General features: G+C 44.5%; 1 protein-coding gene across 1 annotated transcript; it reads right to left on the bottom strand.

The window, feature by feature from the left end:
* Positions 1–776: 776 nt before the first annotated feature.
* On the bottom strand, positions 777–6,527 carry LOC141153092 (caveolin-2-like). The gene is made up of 3 exons (XM_073637766.1): positions 6,091–6,527; positions 3,913–4,100; positions 777–1,105 (listed from the first exon to the last, which is right to left on the bottom strand). Exons 1-3 carry the CDS (start codon positions 6,238–6,240, stop codon positions 949–951), a joined length of 495 nt encoding a protein of 164 aa, XP_073493867.1. The 5' UTR covers positions 6,241–6,527; the 3' UTR covers positions 777–948.
* Between the last annotated feature and the right edge of the window lie 12,150 nt (positions 6,528–18,677).

Raw genomic sequence — 18,677 nt, 5'->3', positions numbered from 1 at the left:
TATACCCTTCTTCGCTGAAGACTATTTGACCACCGGTGGTCAGCATGACTTGACATATAGAAGTGATTTCCATTACATAAAAAAGTCCACAAGGATCGGTTTTATCTCAAGCCCCTGTATGAAAGGAGGAAGACGCCAGTAATTCTTTTTCCCAACCCTTCCAACCACAGGACGCTTCAAAGGTCAAGGATGAATGGTCTCCCTGCCAAGAAACTAGCCTCTGGCGGTGCCAGAGTTCCAGGCAGGTAAGAATCCTAACACCCACCCACATGTCCACCAATAGCTCCAGGATGGACACCCATAATCACCCTGGACCCTGACAAGTTCTGTGCACACAGTTCCATGAATTATGGCTGGCAAATATCAAAATTCCACTGGGTTACCAGTCGGGGGGCCCTTTGCTCCTTCGGCTTTCAGATTACTTTTCGTACTTTTGATCAAGAGGTCCCTGGTTGCCTACAGGTAGTCATTGGGCCAACCTACATACACCTAGGATTAATCCTAATCCTCCGTGTACATGGTGAACCTATTTTTTGCCATTGGCCCATCTGGTCTTTGATAGGAACAGACCAAAAAGCAACCAACTAGTGTGATGGGCCAAGGGATTGGGGTTTTACAAGAAAAGTGCCCATCTAGGGCATCATGATAAATCGTCGTTGACCTCTATATTTCGAGATTCTTATTTTTCATTTAGATGACTGGTATCTTGCAATATCGACCTACAGGTATAATTTTCTGCAACTGGAAATAAAACAGAGCAAACAATTTACAAAACAAAGTTTCATGATATTTTTATTGTTTTTTTAATTAGTTTCAAATGTGCAATGCATTCTGGGAACTCAGCTTTGAGATTCCAGTCCCCGAATACTTTGCCATACAACATCTTTTTTTGTTTGTTACTTTTGTTCCCCGCTTGTGCCGATCGGCTGATTCATGGTGGGTTACACCCTACACCCGCTGCTTTGCCACATTTATGTATATGGAACTGCAACAACGACCCAGGCTGGCACACAGAGGAGCTAGACATATGTCCAGTATGCTGGCCCACAGAGTCCGGATAGGGGGCATGCAGATGTTAAACAGCTGGATGCATGGCATGGCACACCTGTACACGAGAAAAAATGTAGTGATTATAAAAAAAATCTCAATATGAAATTTTTAGTTAAAATGGAAATAATTAACATGAAAAGTATTCTCTTCATTGGGCTTAAAGGGGTTATCGAAGGTTAGAAAAATCATGGCTCTTTTCTCTTACAGACAGCACCATACCTATCCACAGGTCATGTGTCGTATTGCATCTCAGCCCCATTAATTTTAGCAGAGCTGAGCTGCAATACCACACACAACCTGTAGATAGGTGGGGCGCTGTTTATGGATGAAAGCATCTATGTTTCCTGTATCCTGTACAGGATCTTTAATAATACAAAGGTTTTATCCCAATAAGGGGTCTGGTAGAACAGTGACCCTGATGAAGAGCTGATTGCTATGGTCTGTGTGGTCAGTACCTTGCTTGATTCCTTGGTATTGCTGCTGTAAGTGTCTTGAGTTGTAGAAGTACACAAATATTAAAATCAATGAGTGATGAAATAATACATGGTTTGAGCTTTTGAGAACAAGAAATTGTCTTTGAATCAGATCTCCACTTTAGCTAACAATAGGAGAGGAGATCCAATCCCTACCACAAATTCCATGTACTACTTATCCACAAAATAGGTGATAATCACTGGGGGTCCAACCACTGGAACTGGTTCCAAACATGATACCAGGGTTCCAAAGTCCAGTGTGTGGATGGAGCAATAGTGTGCTTGTGTTCACTTCTACTAGACTGACAGGGTTCCGTCAGTAGAAGTTAAAGGGGTTCTCTGAGAATGTGATAAAAATGGCCGCCACCACATATTTCAAGCTGCAACCCATCCCAGTCATGTGTCAGGACTGGTTGTAAACTGAAGAAACATCGTTTGAAACATGTTTCTCAACTGTCAGAGGAGCAGCATCGTGAACAAACATACCTTATGTGCTCACTCAGCTATGGATCAGGGCTGTGACAGGAGGAATAAAACTTCCCCTCGGCTGACTGAGCACAACAGGTTTTTTTTTCTCTTGTATCAGTCCTGCTCCTTACACATTTACTCTCCATGCTCTGCTGTAAAGCTGCCAGACTGACTGGGCAGAACAGTTTTACAAATGAGAACAGAGCAGGATGAACACAGAGCAAGATGAAGATGGATAAAAAAACCCTGTGTTGCTCAATCAACAGAGGAGTATTTTTTTCTGCTCCAGCCCCGCTCCAAGGCTGAGTGAGCAGATCAGATGTTTGTTCAAATTGCTGCTCCACTAACAGTCGAGACATGCCTTGAGCAGTGTTTCTTCAGGCTGCAACCCATCCTTTCACGTGACTAAGGCGGTTGCAGCTTGAAATATGTGATGCCAGCCATTTTCATCCCATTCTCACTGAACCCCCTTTAATGTTCATGGTGCATTTTACAACTTCATTTACGGACCTCAAGATTGTTGATGGTCTATATTAGGGATGTAGCAAGTGGCGGCCAAGTAGGACATTTGCCTTGGGTGCTGGGTGTCAGAGAGCGTGCCAAAAGCTCACTTTGCCTACGCCAAAGTGTTTAGATTCAGGGACAGGGTGATACATTGAATTATTTGCCTCCGAGTGAAGGAAATCCTCGCTACAGTTCTGGTCTATATACACTAAACTAAGACAATTTACCCAAGAACTAAAAAGGTCTCCAAATATTCTAATCATAAGGCAACTGTGTTGCAGCTATTACTGCTGTACTGATGTTATTGCTTTGTTCCAATGAGTCCACATTATTATTGGAAGAATAAATATTAGAGATCGTGTAAGTCGATTCTCAGGACCTGGTCCATTGGCCATGCCAGTAATATGTGACCGACAGACAGGAGCCCTGCAAACCTCCTCCTACCTGCCAGCATATGTGTTACATGTGTATCACTATGACATTGTGGCAGGTTGGCTAATAAAACGAGGAGTCGGTGATGTCTTTAGGTAAGAGGCGGTTTGCAGGACTCTAGTCCACAAATGACTGATGTGGCGCTGGGCTGGATTCTGCAAATAAATTTGCATCATTTTTCCTACATACAGAAAATGCAAATAAAAAATATCCCAGCACTTCTTTCCTTATTTTTTTTCCCTTTTCTTTGATCTTATTTAAGCTCATGTTATACTTGAAACCAAATTTAATTAAGAAAATTAAGAAATTCTTCTCGGTGTCTCGGGTGCTCAGCCAAACGTCCCCTCCTTTTCCTCCCTGTCTTGTGTCTGACTGTAAGACAACTAGCTGCAGTAGGAGCCTCTCCCCTTTTTCCCTGTAAGCAGTGGTAAAAAAGATTGCAAAGTGATGCTTTCTTGACTAAAGAGGCGAAGCTTCAGTCAACCAAATGTCAAAGATGGAACGGATCAGCTGCGTTAAAATCTGTGCAGGATTTTTCCAAAACTTGTGCAGAAAATGCTGCAGGCTAACAAAAAATGAGAGCGGCTATATTCCTGATTTAATTTACATATTAATTTCAAGGTTTAGCGTAGCAACATTTGGAGACCAGAAAGAGGGATGTAACAATTGTAACACTATGATCACCATGGAAAATGTTTCTGGTGCCACATCATGCTCGTTCCCTCATTACAATGTAGCCGCAGTGCCCCCATAACACTGCTCTCAGCAAAGAGAGACCGCAAGGGATAGTGGGGCATATTGCCTGGGATAGGTACATAGCTGGGGAACAAGTCGAGCAAATGGGGCATGTGCCAGAGGGGCACTAAAATGATCCATTTTGCTTTTGCCAAGGTGTTTAGATACGAGGCTGTAAACCTTCCAGTGAGGACGGCTCAGACATCTCCTAATTCTTATGTTACTAGAGCTTAGTACTTCGGATCCTTACCATATGTGGATACAACCCAGCAGAGCAAACAATATTCCGGAGAGCAGGGACACTGGCACCGCACAGAGCAGGGAGATGATCCGGTAGCACCACAGCTTCGATGACTCAAACAAAATGTCACTCCAGGTCCAGACTTTGTCAAAGCTGTGAAATGAGTCCGGCTCCGCTAGGACATCTGAGAAGTCTACCTGCAACACAATATGATTATTAGTGGATATGGTTATCTAGAGCGTCCCATGTTAGTGCTATCCTGTCCTCTAACTAGGGATGAGCGGACCTGTGGAAGTTCGGTTCGGGTACCAGAACTCTGCCCAAACTTCTCTTCTTCTTTTTGCAACAGACTTCCGGGAGAAGTCCATGTTCGGCGTTTAGCACCGGACACACTGCGAACGTTTACGTTTGGGTTCGATCATCTCTACCGCTAACCTTAGTCACTGATGGCTGAGCATGACATTTGCAGATGGTGGGGATCGGACCATATACACCTACATCATTCACCAGAATGATGGGCCAAGGTCTGTTGCCATATTTGTTCCCTGCAAGGAGTCAACTCATTTATGCACCATGCAAAGAACTGGGTGCCTGCACCTCCACATGGCCAAATAGAAGGAGCTCAAGCAACCGGAGGGTGTCCATATGGCTAGACTATAAAGTGACTGCATAGCCAACCTTACACCAATGGTTTCTAAAATTGTAAAGCACCTTAGTTAATTTTAGAATAATTGCATCTGCTATTTGCTCCCTTTTCCTGCAAGTCTGACCATGGATCATGTTCTACTCTCTGGCCAGCCCCCTGATGAAGGTCCCTTTGTGTTTGAGTGGTTGAGTGTTGTAGATAAAACTTGCCAACTCTCTTGAAATGTTGTCCAAGAGGCATCTAGACAGATGTCAAGTCTCCCAGGTGGTGTAAAAGTCGCCTTAAACTCCTGGAAAGCAAGTCTTCTAGGAGGTTTCTTGACTATGATGCTGAGATGCTCCATCAAGAGATGGAGTCCTGGTGTCCAAACCCACATTGGTGGGGTGGAAGGAGAGTAGAGAAATGGGTCATAAAAGTGGCGCTGTAATTAGAGGTAAATCTTTTGCCCACCTTTGTTTTTTTTTCCCCTATAAGTTGGCAAATATGAAATATGTATAAAGTAACTCACTTTGAGAGGCAACAACTGCAGGTATTAGCTGATTGCCATGGATCTGGCACCCAACAAGCATATGGTTCTGGCAGGAGAAGCCGTACCCCAGTCTGTTACATAGCATTGCATGGGATTCATTGATAAACATAGGCATCTATTTAATAGATGTCAATACACATGAGACGCTCTTCTCTTGCAGAACAGATATCTTTTAGGGGGTCTTGAGCAGAAGATGATCAACCACTTATTGACATCAATTTTTCCTAATAAGACAACCCCTTTAATGTCTTATTCCCAATTAAAGAGGTTTATATAAAGGGGTTTATGCACAGGAGAGATGATAAAAGTGTGATTGCTACAGTTCTGGCGACTGAGACCCCCATCAATCCTAAGAACTGTGGTCCCATGGTTCACAAAGGAGTAGTGACCATTCCCATATACAGTGAATGGAGCTGAGGTCGCACGTGCCCACTACCGCTGCATTCACAGAAGAAACATTGGGACCCCCATTCTCATATTTGGATAGGTTGCAGCGGTCAATCCATAGGTATCCTGCTGATACTGTGTGTTGTGCATGGGACGACCTCTTTAAGAATTGTCCGCACAGCCACAGGCAGCCAATAGTGAAGGCTGGCACAGGCTTTATCTGTCAGATCGGAAACATATCCTACCAAATATCTAATAGAAAGTGCGTGCAATAAAGATGGGAGGGGGCCGCGTCGTGAGAAACAACCATCAGAGGCATGCAGAATATATGGCAGCCCCTCAAAAGACCCCAGATTACTGTATGTCTGGGGTAAGGGCCACGGGGAATGAAGAGGTTGCGGCTGATTGCAGATCATATTGGCTGCATTTTTATAGCCATTGCACTCATTTTCGGCCCCAGGTACATCTGCACCCCCATAGCTACCTCCAATATAATGGACTCTAAGCCTTGGCAAAGCCGAGCGATACCTGTGCTGGGTGATACAATAGTTGCTGTCTGATAGATTCTTTTCTAACTTTTTAGAAAATATTTACTATACTGGAATCCCCAGACTTCCATGTGTACCTTGAGGTGCTTGTTGATCCCGCGAGGGTCCCGTTCATCAAGCTTTTCGGGGGCTTCGGTGTACACTGTAGTGTTTGGAGGATTTTGCAGGAATTTCTGATCATTGTCGGGATCCATGGGACATTCAATCAGATACTGATCAGGGATCATGGCTGCAGGAGTCCGGGAGTGATGCAGAAGACTTGAGTCCGGAAAAAATGTCTGCGACTGTCTTGACTATGTGGACCCTCACGGCAAAACTCAATTGTTACTTCCCATTAATTGATTATTTTTGCAGCATCTGACGCTTAGTTTTTTTTCCCTTTATCTCAGTCTATCTCCAAATCTGTGAGGTCCCTGTCTCCGTCCCGCTGAAGAGCTGGTGTGGATACAATTTCAGCCCCTCTCTCCCTCCCTCTGACACTTTTCTGCGACATGCCAATCCCAGCTGTCACTATGATATAAATATGGTGACCGCACCATCCTAACATATCAGCTGTGCTGGATTATCTACCCTTACCCTACAGTCCGCGGGGTATACTGGGTGTCGCCATGAGAGGGCGATGTTTTTAGGGTCTATAAATCCATAGATCATCCTTGAGCCAGTTTTGGGGTATGTTTCTGCAGAGCTTTTTGACTTGGATTTTGACACAGATCCTTTTCAAAATCTGCGTACAAAAAAACAGTGTGAACAAACCCATTGATTGCTCATTGCTATTGTTACACTGCTGGGGTTTTTTTTGCAATTTTTTTTATGACGAGGTTTTGAAGACTTTGCCACAGGGGAAAAAAAAAAAATGAACGTGTTACTTTTTTGATGCAGATTCCTCAAACTTGCAATCGGCTATGCACTGTGATACATAGAAGCTGTAGAAGCCAAATTCTATTGCGAAAAGTTGCATTTTAGCCAAAAATACTTTCAAGTGTGGCTATACACTTTAAGGCTTTGTCTCTTCCCTGGATTCTTGTGGGGTGGCTGGTAACCTAGCTAACAGGCTGTATACTATAAAATTAAGAACGGAAAGGATCTTTAATAATAAGTAAATTGCAAAGTTGATTGTTTTTACAAGAACTTTTTAATTTAACCCATTAATGAAGAGGAGACAACCCCTTTAAGAATGATAGAAATTGAGATTCAAGTAAAATGCTGCCCTCTTGTGGAAAATATTAAGAATAGCAATCTGCAGTGTCAGAGGAGGGACGTCAGATCCGCTAGAATCAAACTCCAATGTGAGCGGAAACTTTTCTGTCTAAGATGTATTAATAGTAGTCTTATGGAATCTATCACAGGTAATAAGATAGATGATGGGGAACTAGTTTTAGGAGAATCTGTCAGCAGACAGACCCTTTTAAGAAGAACATTTTTACCTTTGTTTGACAAGTTTTAAAATGTATCATCATGATGTACATGTGACGTATGTGGAAAAAATGCTGCAAAGTAAGAAGCTTCCAAAAATAGAAGTTAATCGCTTATTTTTAAAATGCAAAAAAATAAATGAAGAAAATAGAAATATAAATCCCATCAATATTTGGTGACCGCTCTTTGCCTCATCACTTCTTCTAGGTACTTGCACTGCTTTTGAAGGATCTCAGCAGGAGGTTGTTCCAAACATCTTGGAGAACTGACCACAGATCTGTGGGTGCCGCTTGTCCAAATCCTTCTGTGTCTTCCTGTGATCCCAGACAGACTGGATGATGTGAGATCAGGGCTCTGTGGGGATCAGATCATCACTCCTCGTTCTTCTTCACGCTGAAGATATTTCTTGATGACACTGGCTGGATGTTTGGGGTCGTTTTCCGGCTGCAGAATAAATTTGGAGCCGATCAGATGCCTCCTGATGCTGATAGATGATAGATAAGTATCTGCCTGTATTTCTCAGCATTGAGGGCACCATTAATCCTGACCAAATCTCCAATGCCATTTGCTGAATCGCAGCCCAAACTTACAAGGTTTCTCCACCATCTTCACTGGTCCTCCTGACTCTCATTATTGTGCCGCTCTCCAAAGAACAAATTTCCTTCCCTTAGAGCCAAATGTTTCCCAAATATATCATCTACAGTGATCAGTGTTGTCCATTTCTTAGAGTCCTCAATGCTGAGAAGTACAGACAGATACTTATCCTTCATGTATCACCATCAGGGAGGTGTCTGATTTTCTCCAAATTTATTCTGCAGCTGGGCAATGACTCCAAACATCCAACCAATGTCATTAAGAACAAGGAGTCCTGGAAGTGATGATCCGGTCCCCACAGAGCACTGATCTCACATCATCCAGTCTGTTTGGGATTACATGAAGACAGAAGGATTTGCACAGGTGACATCAACAGAAAATCTGTGGTTAGTTCTCCAAGATGTTAGGAACAACCTCCTGCCTAGTTCCTTCAAAAACTTTGTCTATATTATTTTCTGGTTTCACACCCCATCTCTCCTTCACAAACTTAACCCAAATATATCTGATAGATGTTTGAGGTGTAGGTGCAACAGAGGAAGACACAGCTCACATCTTCTGGTCTTGTGCTTTAATCAAACCTTACTGGATAAAGGTCAAATACCTTATTTTAAAGGTAATGGATATATGGATTATATTGGCTGCTTCTTCACTTTCTGACAGCTGCAAAGTGTTTAATAGCAAAGAGTTGGAAAAGGCTCTAAATCCTATCATTGATGGACCTATACTTGTGCAATAAAGATGTTAGAAACATGGAGTTTCTCACATCCATGCTTCAAATTAAGTTATAAGACGCCCCCATTACTAACCCCATAGTAAAGGTTTGGAAATAAGCCTGAAAAAAATCCTTTATTTGAAATAAAAGTCCACACGGTTTTAAATATTTATTTAAAAATAAAAAATACAGTATACTCACCTAATGCCTAATCCCCTGAAGCCATTGTCCCCTGTAAAAAAACAGAAATTAAAAAGCAACCATATACACACCTAACGCCTAATTCATTTGAAGCCTTTGTCACCTGAAAATAACAAAAATAAAAAAAACCAAATCCCTCACCTGTCTGACGTGATGATGACATAATCCAGAGTGTCCCATGGCAATCGGATCATTTGCAGAACAGTCACATCAGCAGTCACTGATGTAACTGCTCTATATGACAACAGGCTGACACTGACACAGGAGTGTAATCGCTCCCGCAGTGTATAGCGCTGAGCTGCCATGATGAAGACAGCCGTAGCTGTCGAAACGCGTAGGATTGCCCTTTGACCCAGCACAGGAGGCACCAACCAGGCCTCCGTAGCATCAGTACGCTGCGTACCACGTGACTGCTCGTCACGTCGCTTCTCTCGCGCGCTTTCTCCTGGAGCGCGCCTTTTCCTCTCTCCTCCTCTCCCCTTCCCGCTACCCGGAACAGCGAACACGCGGCAGTCACCGGCCGGGACTCCGCATTCGCCCCGGACCACTGACACCACCCGACATCGCGGGACAACGTACTGTAAGTAGATTCGGGCCACGGCCCCACCGCACACCACAGCCTTACAGTGACCACAATCCATCTCCTCCCAGCAGCACCTGCAGTTCCACTCTACCCCCTAGCAACCGGGCAAAGTACTATCAACCACAGCCTCCTGCTGTACTATCCTGCTGCCATCCAGACCATTTTCTAGGTACTCCAACTATACAATAACGACTAATGACCAACTTGCCAGCTCTATTTACCCTTTTTGCTGATCCTATTTAGTCCACTAGACGCTGACGACCTCTAGCTCAGCCAGAGCCTCCTGATGCAGCTGTAGCCCCGTACTTTACCTATCTCAGGCTAACAGTATCAGAAACTTCGACCTACTTGAGACATCACTCAGACCAGTCACCACATCCTATACTAGCTACCTGGCAGGTAATTATAACTTTATACCATTATATAAAGCATCCACTGTGTTAAACTTGGTTATACTGCCAAGACTGACACTACTAATCACTTACTTATCGCTAACTTACTTTTAGAACCAGAGCCTCCTGCTATATGGTAGTGTACTAGACACTGACCTGTCTGGCCCATCCAGAGCCTCCTGGTGCAGCCTAAACCAGTTACTGAACCCATCTAAGGGGACAATATTTACAAGTCAAACTTAACTTTTCCTGAATTCCCTCTTGGAGATTCTTTGGACACCTCCTGCCATTTTCCGGCATTACAGGTACCTACTCTATTTAACCCAGGCAATAGCCTGTACTATCGCTACTATATTCCTAATATTATCCTTTTTCCTTCAGTACGATCTAGATTCATTTCCATCCTACTGGCACCACTACCCAAGGAGGATCGTCCCACCTGTAACTATAACTACGAAGTCTACCTCCTACTCCACCTTCACAGGTACACCTACTAGACCAACCAGTCAATCGTGCATCACCCATTATTCTTCTATTCAGACATCTCCTTTATTGTCCCTCCTAGATCCACTTCCAGAAACAACCCCACTGGATACCCTGCGTACCCTCTACTACCTGCTGATTGCCGCATCAATAGCAGGTAATTTTACAATTTTATAATTTTACAACTATAATTTTAGAATTTCATAACCGTTGACTCAGTGGGACCCCACGGGACAACTATATCCACTAAACTATTACCCCTTCTCCCCTTCTCTTGCTATAGGCACTACGAGAGTCCCTACCTACAAACAGGCCCAGCCGATCTAACCCACCCGTCGCATCTGAGAAGGAAGATTTATTTCTTCATATAATTAGCTTGGTGCATTCTAAAGAAATTTGTACATTAATCTGAGTGATACCTATCACCCTTTTTTTTATATATCTTTGTCCTCACCCTCATATATTTTATATTTTATTTGATATTTTATATCTTCTCAATAAAAGTTTTAAATTATCCACCTCTGGCTTTCTTTCTCCAAACCCACTACCATTAGCGCGAATTTACACATATTACTTTAACCTTACCTTAACTTGGACACCGGTGGTTCCCTGTCCACTAATTCGCTGCTTTGCTAGTGTTTAGCCGGTAGCGCCTCCTAAACCCACTATTACCTCTATATCTGATAGATGTTTGAGGTGTAGGTGCAACAGAGGAAGACACAGCTCACATCTTCTGGTCTTGTGCTTTAATCAAACCTTACTGGATAAAGGTCAAATACCTTATTTTAAAGGTAATGGATATATGGATTATATTGGCTGCTTCTTCACTTTCTGACAGCTGCAAAGTGTTTAATAGCAAAGAGTTGGAAAAGGCTCTAAATCCTATCATTGATGGACCTATACTTGTGCAATAAAGATGTTAGAAACATGGAGTTTCTCACATCCATGCTTCAAATTAAGTTATAAGACGCCCCCATTACTAACCCCATAGTAAAGGTTTGGAAATAAGCCTGAAAAAAATCCTTTATTTGAAATAAAAGTCCACACGGTTTTAAATATTTATTTAAGAATAAAAAACACAGTATACTCACCTAACGCCTAATCCCCTGAAGCACTTGTCCCCTGTAAAAAAACAGAAAATAAAAAGCAACCATATACACACCTAACGCCTAATTCATTTGAAGCCTTTGTCACCTGAAAATAACAAAAATAAAAAAAAACATATCCCTCACCTGTCTGACGTGATGATGACATAATTCAGAGTGTCCCACGGCAATCGGATCATTTGCAGAACAGTCACATCAGCAGTCACTGATGTAACTGCTCTATATGACAACAGGCTGACACTGACACAGGAGTGTAATCGCTCCCGCAGTGTATAGCGCTGAGCTGCCATGAGAGAGGTCACACGAGTTCATCAACTGATGAGCCCCGGTGGCCTCTCTTACTGCACCACCATGGTGCAATAAGTGAGATCACTGGAGCTCCTCAGCTGATCATCTGCTGATGAACTCGTGTGACCTCTCTCACGGCAGCTCAGGGCTATACACTGCAGGAGCGATTACGCTCCTGTCAGTGTATTGCCAGCTGCCAGGTAGAGAAGTCACATCTCTCGATGTGACTGTCCTACAAATGATCCGATCGCCGTGGGACAATCAGTATTACGTGGATTACGGCTGACAGGTGAGAGAAATGGTGGTTTATTATTTTTTACAGGTGACATGGGCATTGGGGATTAGGGTTAAGGTGAGTAAATGGTGTTTTTATTTTGTTTTTTTTACAGGTGACATGGGCATCGGGGATTTGGTGTTAGGTGAGTATAATGTGTTTTTTAATTTTTATTTCCATATTTAATTATTTATTTCAACTTTTTTTTTCTTGACCAAGGGTCACAGGTACCGGCTGATAAGAGACTACTCCTCCCATCAGTGGCGCCTGCTCTCACTATTAACAGTGACAGCAGCCGTAGGTTGATGGGAGTAGTAGTCTCTCATCAGCCGATGCCTGTGACCCGCGGTCAATTCTTTGTGCATTTTTGCCACTTTTTTGACCCATTGACTTCAATTGAGTTAGTCAAATCCACAGCAAAAGTCTGCATCAAAGCCGCAAATATTTTTACACATGCATTTTTGCTGCGCAGCAAAAAACGCACAAAGAATTGACATGCTACAGATTTAAACGCACTACAAAAACTCAAAGGAAAATTACTGATCATGTGCACAGCACTTCAGGATTCTCAATTGATTAGCTGGCAGAAGGATTCCTTAGCGTTTTTGGCTCAATTCGGCTTGGAAAAAGCATAGCAAAACGCACCAAAAACGTACCGTGTGCACACAGCCTGAAGGGAACCTGTCACCAGGTTTTCCCAAAGTAAACTACGGCCACCACCTTTATGCCTCTTTTTCAGCAGTCCGGAATCCTTTCTACAACGTCCTATGTCATCCACACATTGCCCCCAATCTCTCTCCTGCGCGGGCGTTCTTCGCTTTGCCCTTTTTCTACACCTGCCTAAAAGCTTTTGCACCGTACTGTCCGTCACTCCATTTATCACCAGCCACATAGTGGTCTCTTCACTTTTACTGATCCTAGTAGTGCTGGTGCCAGAATTAGAAGCTCTTATTAAAAGACAATTGCTGCCATCTAGTGGAAAAAGTTAGGAATCGCACTAGTAATTTATAGTACGGCTGAACTGACATCATAAATTACTTGCCATTATGGAAATGATGAAAATAATAAACTCCATTTACCATAAAAAAAAAAAATTGTGTAGACTTTATAACATATGTTTATATGCCACTGGCTTAGAGATAAAGTGCGTCCACATCAGAAATATCTAGATCCCATATGGGGAAAAATGTCAAAACCCCTTTGCTTCTTATTATTCCCAACAACCTCCTTTTACGTACAGTTTTCTTGATAGCCTGTATCATCCATAGTATATGTTTATGGGGTCCATATGGGAGGACAATGAAGTTGGTAAGTAGTGGGGAAGAGGGGCACCATACTGTAAGGGGATCATATTTTTTGTTGGAGGCACTGTGAGGGCACTCTTGGGGTATCAAAATGTACAGGGGGCACTGTGTTGGGACATCATAATGTGTGGAGGTGCTATGGGGAATCATAACATGTGGAGAGCACCATACTGTGCAGGTGGCACTGTGGTGCATCATACTGTTGTTGTGGGGGATCTGTAATGCATCATACTGTGTTGGGGGCACTGTGGTGCATCATACTGTTGTCTTGGGGGAACTTTGATGCATAATACTGTATAGGGGGCACTGTGGTGCATCATACTGTTGTCTTGTGGGAATTGTGAGGCATCATACTGTGTTGGAGGTACTGTGGTGCATCATACTGTGTTGGGGACACTGTGGTGCATCATATTGTGTTGGGGACACTGTGGTGCATCTTACTGTTGTCTTGTGGGAACTGTGAGACATCATACTGTGTTAGGAGCACTATGGTGCATCATACTGTGTTGGGCACAGTGTGGTGCATAATACTGTGTTGGGGCATTGTGGTGTATCATACTGTTGTCTTGGGGGAACTCTAAGGCATCATACTGTGTTGGGGGCATTGTGGTGCATCATACTGTGTTGGGCACAGTGTGGTGCATCATACTGTGTTGGGACATTGTGAGGCATCATACTGTGTTGGGGGCACTGTGGTGCATCATACTGTGCTGAGGCATTGTGGTGCATCATACTGTGTAGGGGGCACTGTTGTGCATCATACTATGTAGGGGGCACTGTGAGGCATCATACTGTGTTGGTGGCACTGTGGTGCATCATACTGTGTTGGGGGCACTGTGGTGCATCATACTGTGTTGGAGCACTGTGGTGCATCATACTGTGTAGGTGTCACGCTGGGTACGGGGAGGCAGGAAAAGGGAAGGGCGCCCTACCAACAAGTAGGGAATGGGGGAGTGGAGACCCCTACACAGCTCAAACGAAAAAACCCTGTCTTTCCTATGGACCTTATATACTGTAGATTCTGCACCTATCGCCGAGCAGGAAACCTGGCCATAGCTGACCCTAAAGCTAGGCCCTAGGTAGGGAGCGGGAGCAGTGAGCACTAGTCAGCCCCACTGCAAACTAAAGTATACACAAGGGAAATGAACAATGGAATACACTTAGCTTCAAGATAACACCTGAGAGCACATGGCAACAATCCACGAAGGAACTCCAACTACTAGAATTCCAGGCCTGAATAGATAAGAACCACTCTATCACCAGCAACTCTCTGGAGAAACTGAGTGTATTTAAGGATACAGCAAGGGCGTGCTAATTAGCAACAGAAGATGAGGATCATTGCTGAGTCCTAAAGGTAGACTCCCTAAGCAAGGAGAGGATCACCGCTGGGTCCTAAAGGGAGAGGGATCATCAAGATGTTTGCAAGGCCAAATGCAGCAACCTTCTACAGCCGGACTCTGTCAAACCTGACACACCCATGACACATAGCTCCCAACCGTCCCGGTTTCCGCGGGACTGTCCCTCTTTGAGGGCTCAGTCCCGCGTTCCGTCACGGCTCAGCTGTTCTTCCGGCTGTGGAGGGTGGTGGGACTGGTTATGGCAGTGGTGCAGCGGGCACAGGTAGTAACTGGCTGCTGCAGCTACCATGTGTGCCCGCTGCTAAAGAAAATGAATATTCACTCCTCTTCAAGCCCGTGGGAGTGGAGAGGTGTGAATATTCATTCTCCTTAGTAGCGCACACTGTCAATCGCAGTCGCCGGCTTCCTTCTGCGGCTCCGCGATCCTGTGTGCCCGCTATTAGAGAGAATGAATATTCACTCTTCTCCACTCTCATGGGCATGGAGAAGAGTGAATAAACATTTTCTTTAGTAGTGGGCACAGAGGATCGCAGAGCCGCAGCAGGAGCGTGGCCGCTGCTGTGTGCACTATTAAGGAGAATGACTATTCACTCCTCTCCACGCCCATAGTCCCGGCCTGGAGAGGAGTGAATATCCCTGCAGCTCACCTCGGCATCTGAGGGCGCATGGTAGTGACGTCATGCACTGCTCAGATGCTGACATGAGCTGTTGGCAGACAGGACACAGCGCTGGAACAGAGCAGAGGGGAGGAAGGAAGGTGGGTATAATTGTTTATTTTTTTCATGTGTGCAGTGATGGGGGGCCCTGTATATCAGGATTGGGGATGAGGGGGCCATGCATACTAGGACTGCGTCTGAGGGGGCCATGCATACCAGGATTGGGTCTGAGGGGGCCATGCATACCAGGATTGGGGGATGAGGAGGCTATGCATACCAGGATTAGGTAGGAGGGGGCCATGCATACCAGGATTGGGTCTGAGTGGGTCATGCATACCAGGATTGGGTCTGAGGGGGCCATGCATACCAGGATTGGGTCTGAGGGAGCCATGCATACCAGGATTGGTTCTGAGGGGGCCATGCATACCAGGATTAGGTAGCAGGGGGCCATGCATACCAGGATTGGGTCTGAGGGGGCCATGCATACCAGGATTGGGTCTTAGGAGGCCATGCATACCAGGATTCGGTCTGAGGGGGCCATGCATACCAGGAATAGGTTGGAGGGGGCCATGCATACCAGGATTGGGTCTGAGGGGGCCATGCATACCAGGATTGGGTCTGAAGAGGCCATGCATACCAGGATTGGGTCTGAGGGGGCCATGCATACCAGGATTGAGTCTGAGGGGGCCATGCATACCAGGATTGGGTCTGTAGAGGCCATGCATACCAGGATTGGGTCTGAGGGGGCCATGCATATCAGGATTGGGGATGAGAGGGCCATGCATACCATGAATGGGTATGAGGGCCGTCTGCTGAATGCCCCTCATTACCAGTGCCCCTCTGACAACTCCTCCTGCCAGGGGAGAAAGAAATGGTAAATGGGCATGGATTGGGGTGTGACCAGGGACATGGCCAAAATTTGCAGCGGCGCGCTAAGCGCGCCACATGATCTGTCTCTCTTTCTCTTCTTCAAAAGTTGGGAGGTATGAATAACAGTAGGGGGCACTGTGAGGCATCATACTGTATTGTAGGCACTAGTGTGCATCATACTGTGTTGTGGGCATTGTAGAGGAATCGTAGTGTATGTAGGGGGCACTGTCACTGTGGGGCATCAAACTATGTATGTGAGGCACTGTGGAGGCATTATTATGGAAGTCATCATACTATGGGGGCATCATACTGTATGTGGACCATAAATGGTACTTCACTACTGGCCCCATTTTGTGTGTGGGAGCACATAAAGAACCAGTTGAGATTGGAGTTGTGTCTTAACATTTCTTTTTTCCCCTACTGCAGACAGGGCAGAGGGGAGAGGCTCCTGCTGCCGAAAGTTATGTTACAGTCTCACACAGGTTAGTGATGAGGAATGGGGACATTGTTGAGCTCTTGGGACACGTGGTGAAGATTTCATTTATATATATTTATTTATATATATTTGTGTTTTGTAGCATATTCCATCACTTTGTAATCAATGAGTTTTCGACTACCTTAAAATGAGAGACGCACAGTGTATCCCTGCAGTGCAGTGCCAAACCAGCATCTTCATGCTAACAGTGAGACCGCCACCAATCAGAAAGTGATCTCACAGCTGAGCATTAAGAAATCATTTTCTGACCCTTTAAATGAGTATTATTTGGACACAGATCATTTGTGCACTATATGGTGGTATCATGTGGGTTGCGTATATGACAATATTATCTTTAGCTTTTATTATGTGGGTTGAAATTCTGTACAACCCCCCCCCCACCCGTCCCTGTCTATACAGTGGTCACTCTACACCACAGGGACGTAACTATAGTGAGTGCTGCGCTTGCATTTGCATCCAGACCCTGGAGCCAAGAAATGGTCCCTTTGGCCCATATTGTCATGGGTGTGACAGGTGTAATAGACAGTTGCTCTGAATCTGGCTGTAGAAGGCCACTGCGCTTGACATTACAGACGCCTTCTTAATCCTTATTCCTTTAGGACCCAGCGGCGACCTCTCTCCTGCTGCTGATTGACACACCGTTTCCTGGAAGTTAAAACACTCAGTTTGCTCCAGGTAATTGCCGGTGATACTTCTATGAACCTTTGTGCAGGCTTAAAGCACTAGCAGTCGGCTAGCTTCTTCTCTGGTGCCCTTGGAGGACAGTTGGCGTTTCTCCTCTGGTGTCTACTCAAGCTAAGTTTATCCCCTTTGTTTGTCTACCTTGTTGTCTTTAGTTTGTAGTGGGGCCTGACCAGTGCTCACCCCTCCCCCTCTAGAGCCAAGCTCTAGGGTCATCCAGGGTTTAGGGTCTTGCTCGGCAATAGGTGTGGAACCTATATAGGGATGGTAGAGTAGGCACGGTGATATTAGATCTGCCTAGGGGTCTCCACTCCCCCCTTTCCCTAGTGTTTGGGCTTCCTCCCCTTCTTCCCTTCGTGTTGCACTTAGTCTTTCCCTCACCTTACGTGACACATATAAGACCAATACTATTAATAGGAGATGTAGCCATGGGGCCCATGAGCTTCACGTTGCACCACTGTTCCCCGCCAACACTGGTTGGACATGTAGTGAAATAATCTCTTTATTTCTATAAAGTTTATTTCTACTTCATTTTTTTTTTTTTGCAAAATGGAAAACGTGTGCAGGTTTGGAGCTTTTTCTGAATCCATCAAGATGTATATATTTTTGTGCAAATCATTGGATCAATCGATCATCAAATTCACCTCCCCGGGTGACACTCTGCCTGTTTCCAGGAAAACCTCAAGTATTTGGAGTCTACTAAACTTACGCAGATGTTGGCATCTGTTGGATGAAGCAAACTCCTTAACTACTGGAACACCTAAAATACATTTTGACACAACGTCTTTCCCGGGTTCCATGGCAGCTCATAGGTTCTAGAGATATAAAATAGTAATAAATTTGGAATAATCAGAACTGAAGGCAGTGATGACACCATCAATTTCCCAGGATACAAACAACATGAAAACCCTTAAACATTGAAATTATTTTTATTCCATGAAAGCAAAACACTTCCCGGCAGATGTTCCCGTCTGTTCTGTGTTTTCGGCGGTTGACCCGTAAGACATCATATTTGTAGCTCTGTTTATGCCGTCTTCCTCCATATTCACTGACAGACGGCACCTCTGATTTCCATTTCACAAGAAGTATGCTTTGATGTGCGGAAGACTCACACTTGAAGGCTCCGCAGGACCCAATGTGGTCATTGCTTGTGCATTTTTCTGCTTTCGTAAATTGTTTCCAAACAGATTTATGTCTCGAAAGAGATAAAAAAAAACTGGATCCACATGAAATTCCCAATGGGCATCCTTAAG

Source organism: Phyllobates terribilis, unplaced genomic scaffold (assembly GCF_046119375.1).
Source record: "Phyllobates terribilis strain yellow unplaced genomic scaffold, ASM4611937v1 Scaffold_7__3_contigs__length_470593459, whole genome shotgun sequence".
NCBI classification, from domain to species: Eukaryota; Metazoa; Chordata; class Amphibia; order Anura; family Dendrobatidae; genus Phyllobates; species Phyllobates terribilis.
The sequence above is the reverse complement of the archived record's forward strand: the minus strand, read 5'-3'. Positions and strand labels throughout refer to the sequence as shown.

Coding starts and splice junctions, on each gene's coding strand:
- LOC141153092 (XM_073637766.1), bottom strand. CDS start 6,240: ATGATCCCTGATCAGTATCTGATTGAATGTCCCATGGATCCCGACAAT. Junction 4,101..6,090: donor GGATCAACAAGCACCTCAAG/GTACACATGGAA, acceptor ATTGTGTTGCAG/GTAGACTTCTCAGATGTCCT. Junction 1,106..3,912: donor CTGGGTTGTATCCACATATG/GTAAGGATCCGA, acceptor TCTCGTGTACAG/GTGTGCCATGCCATGCATCC.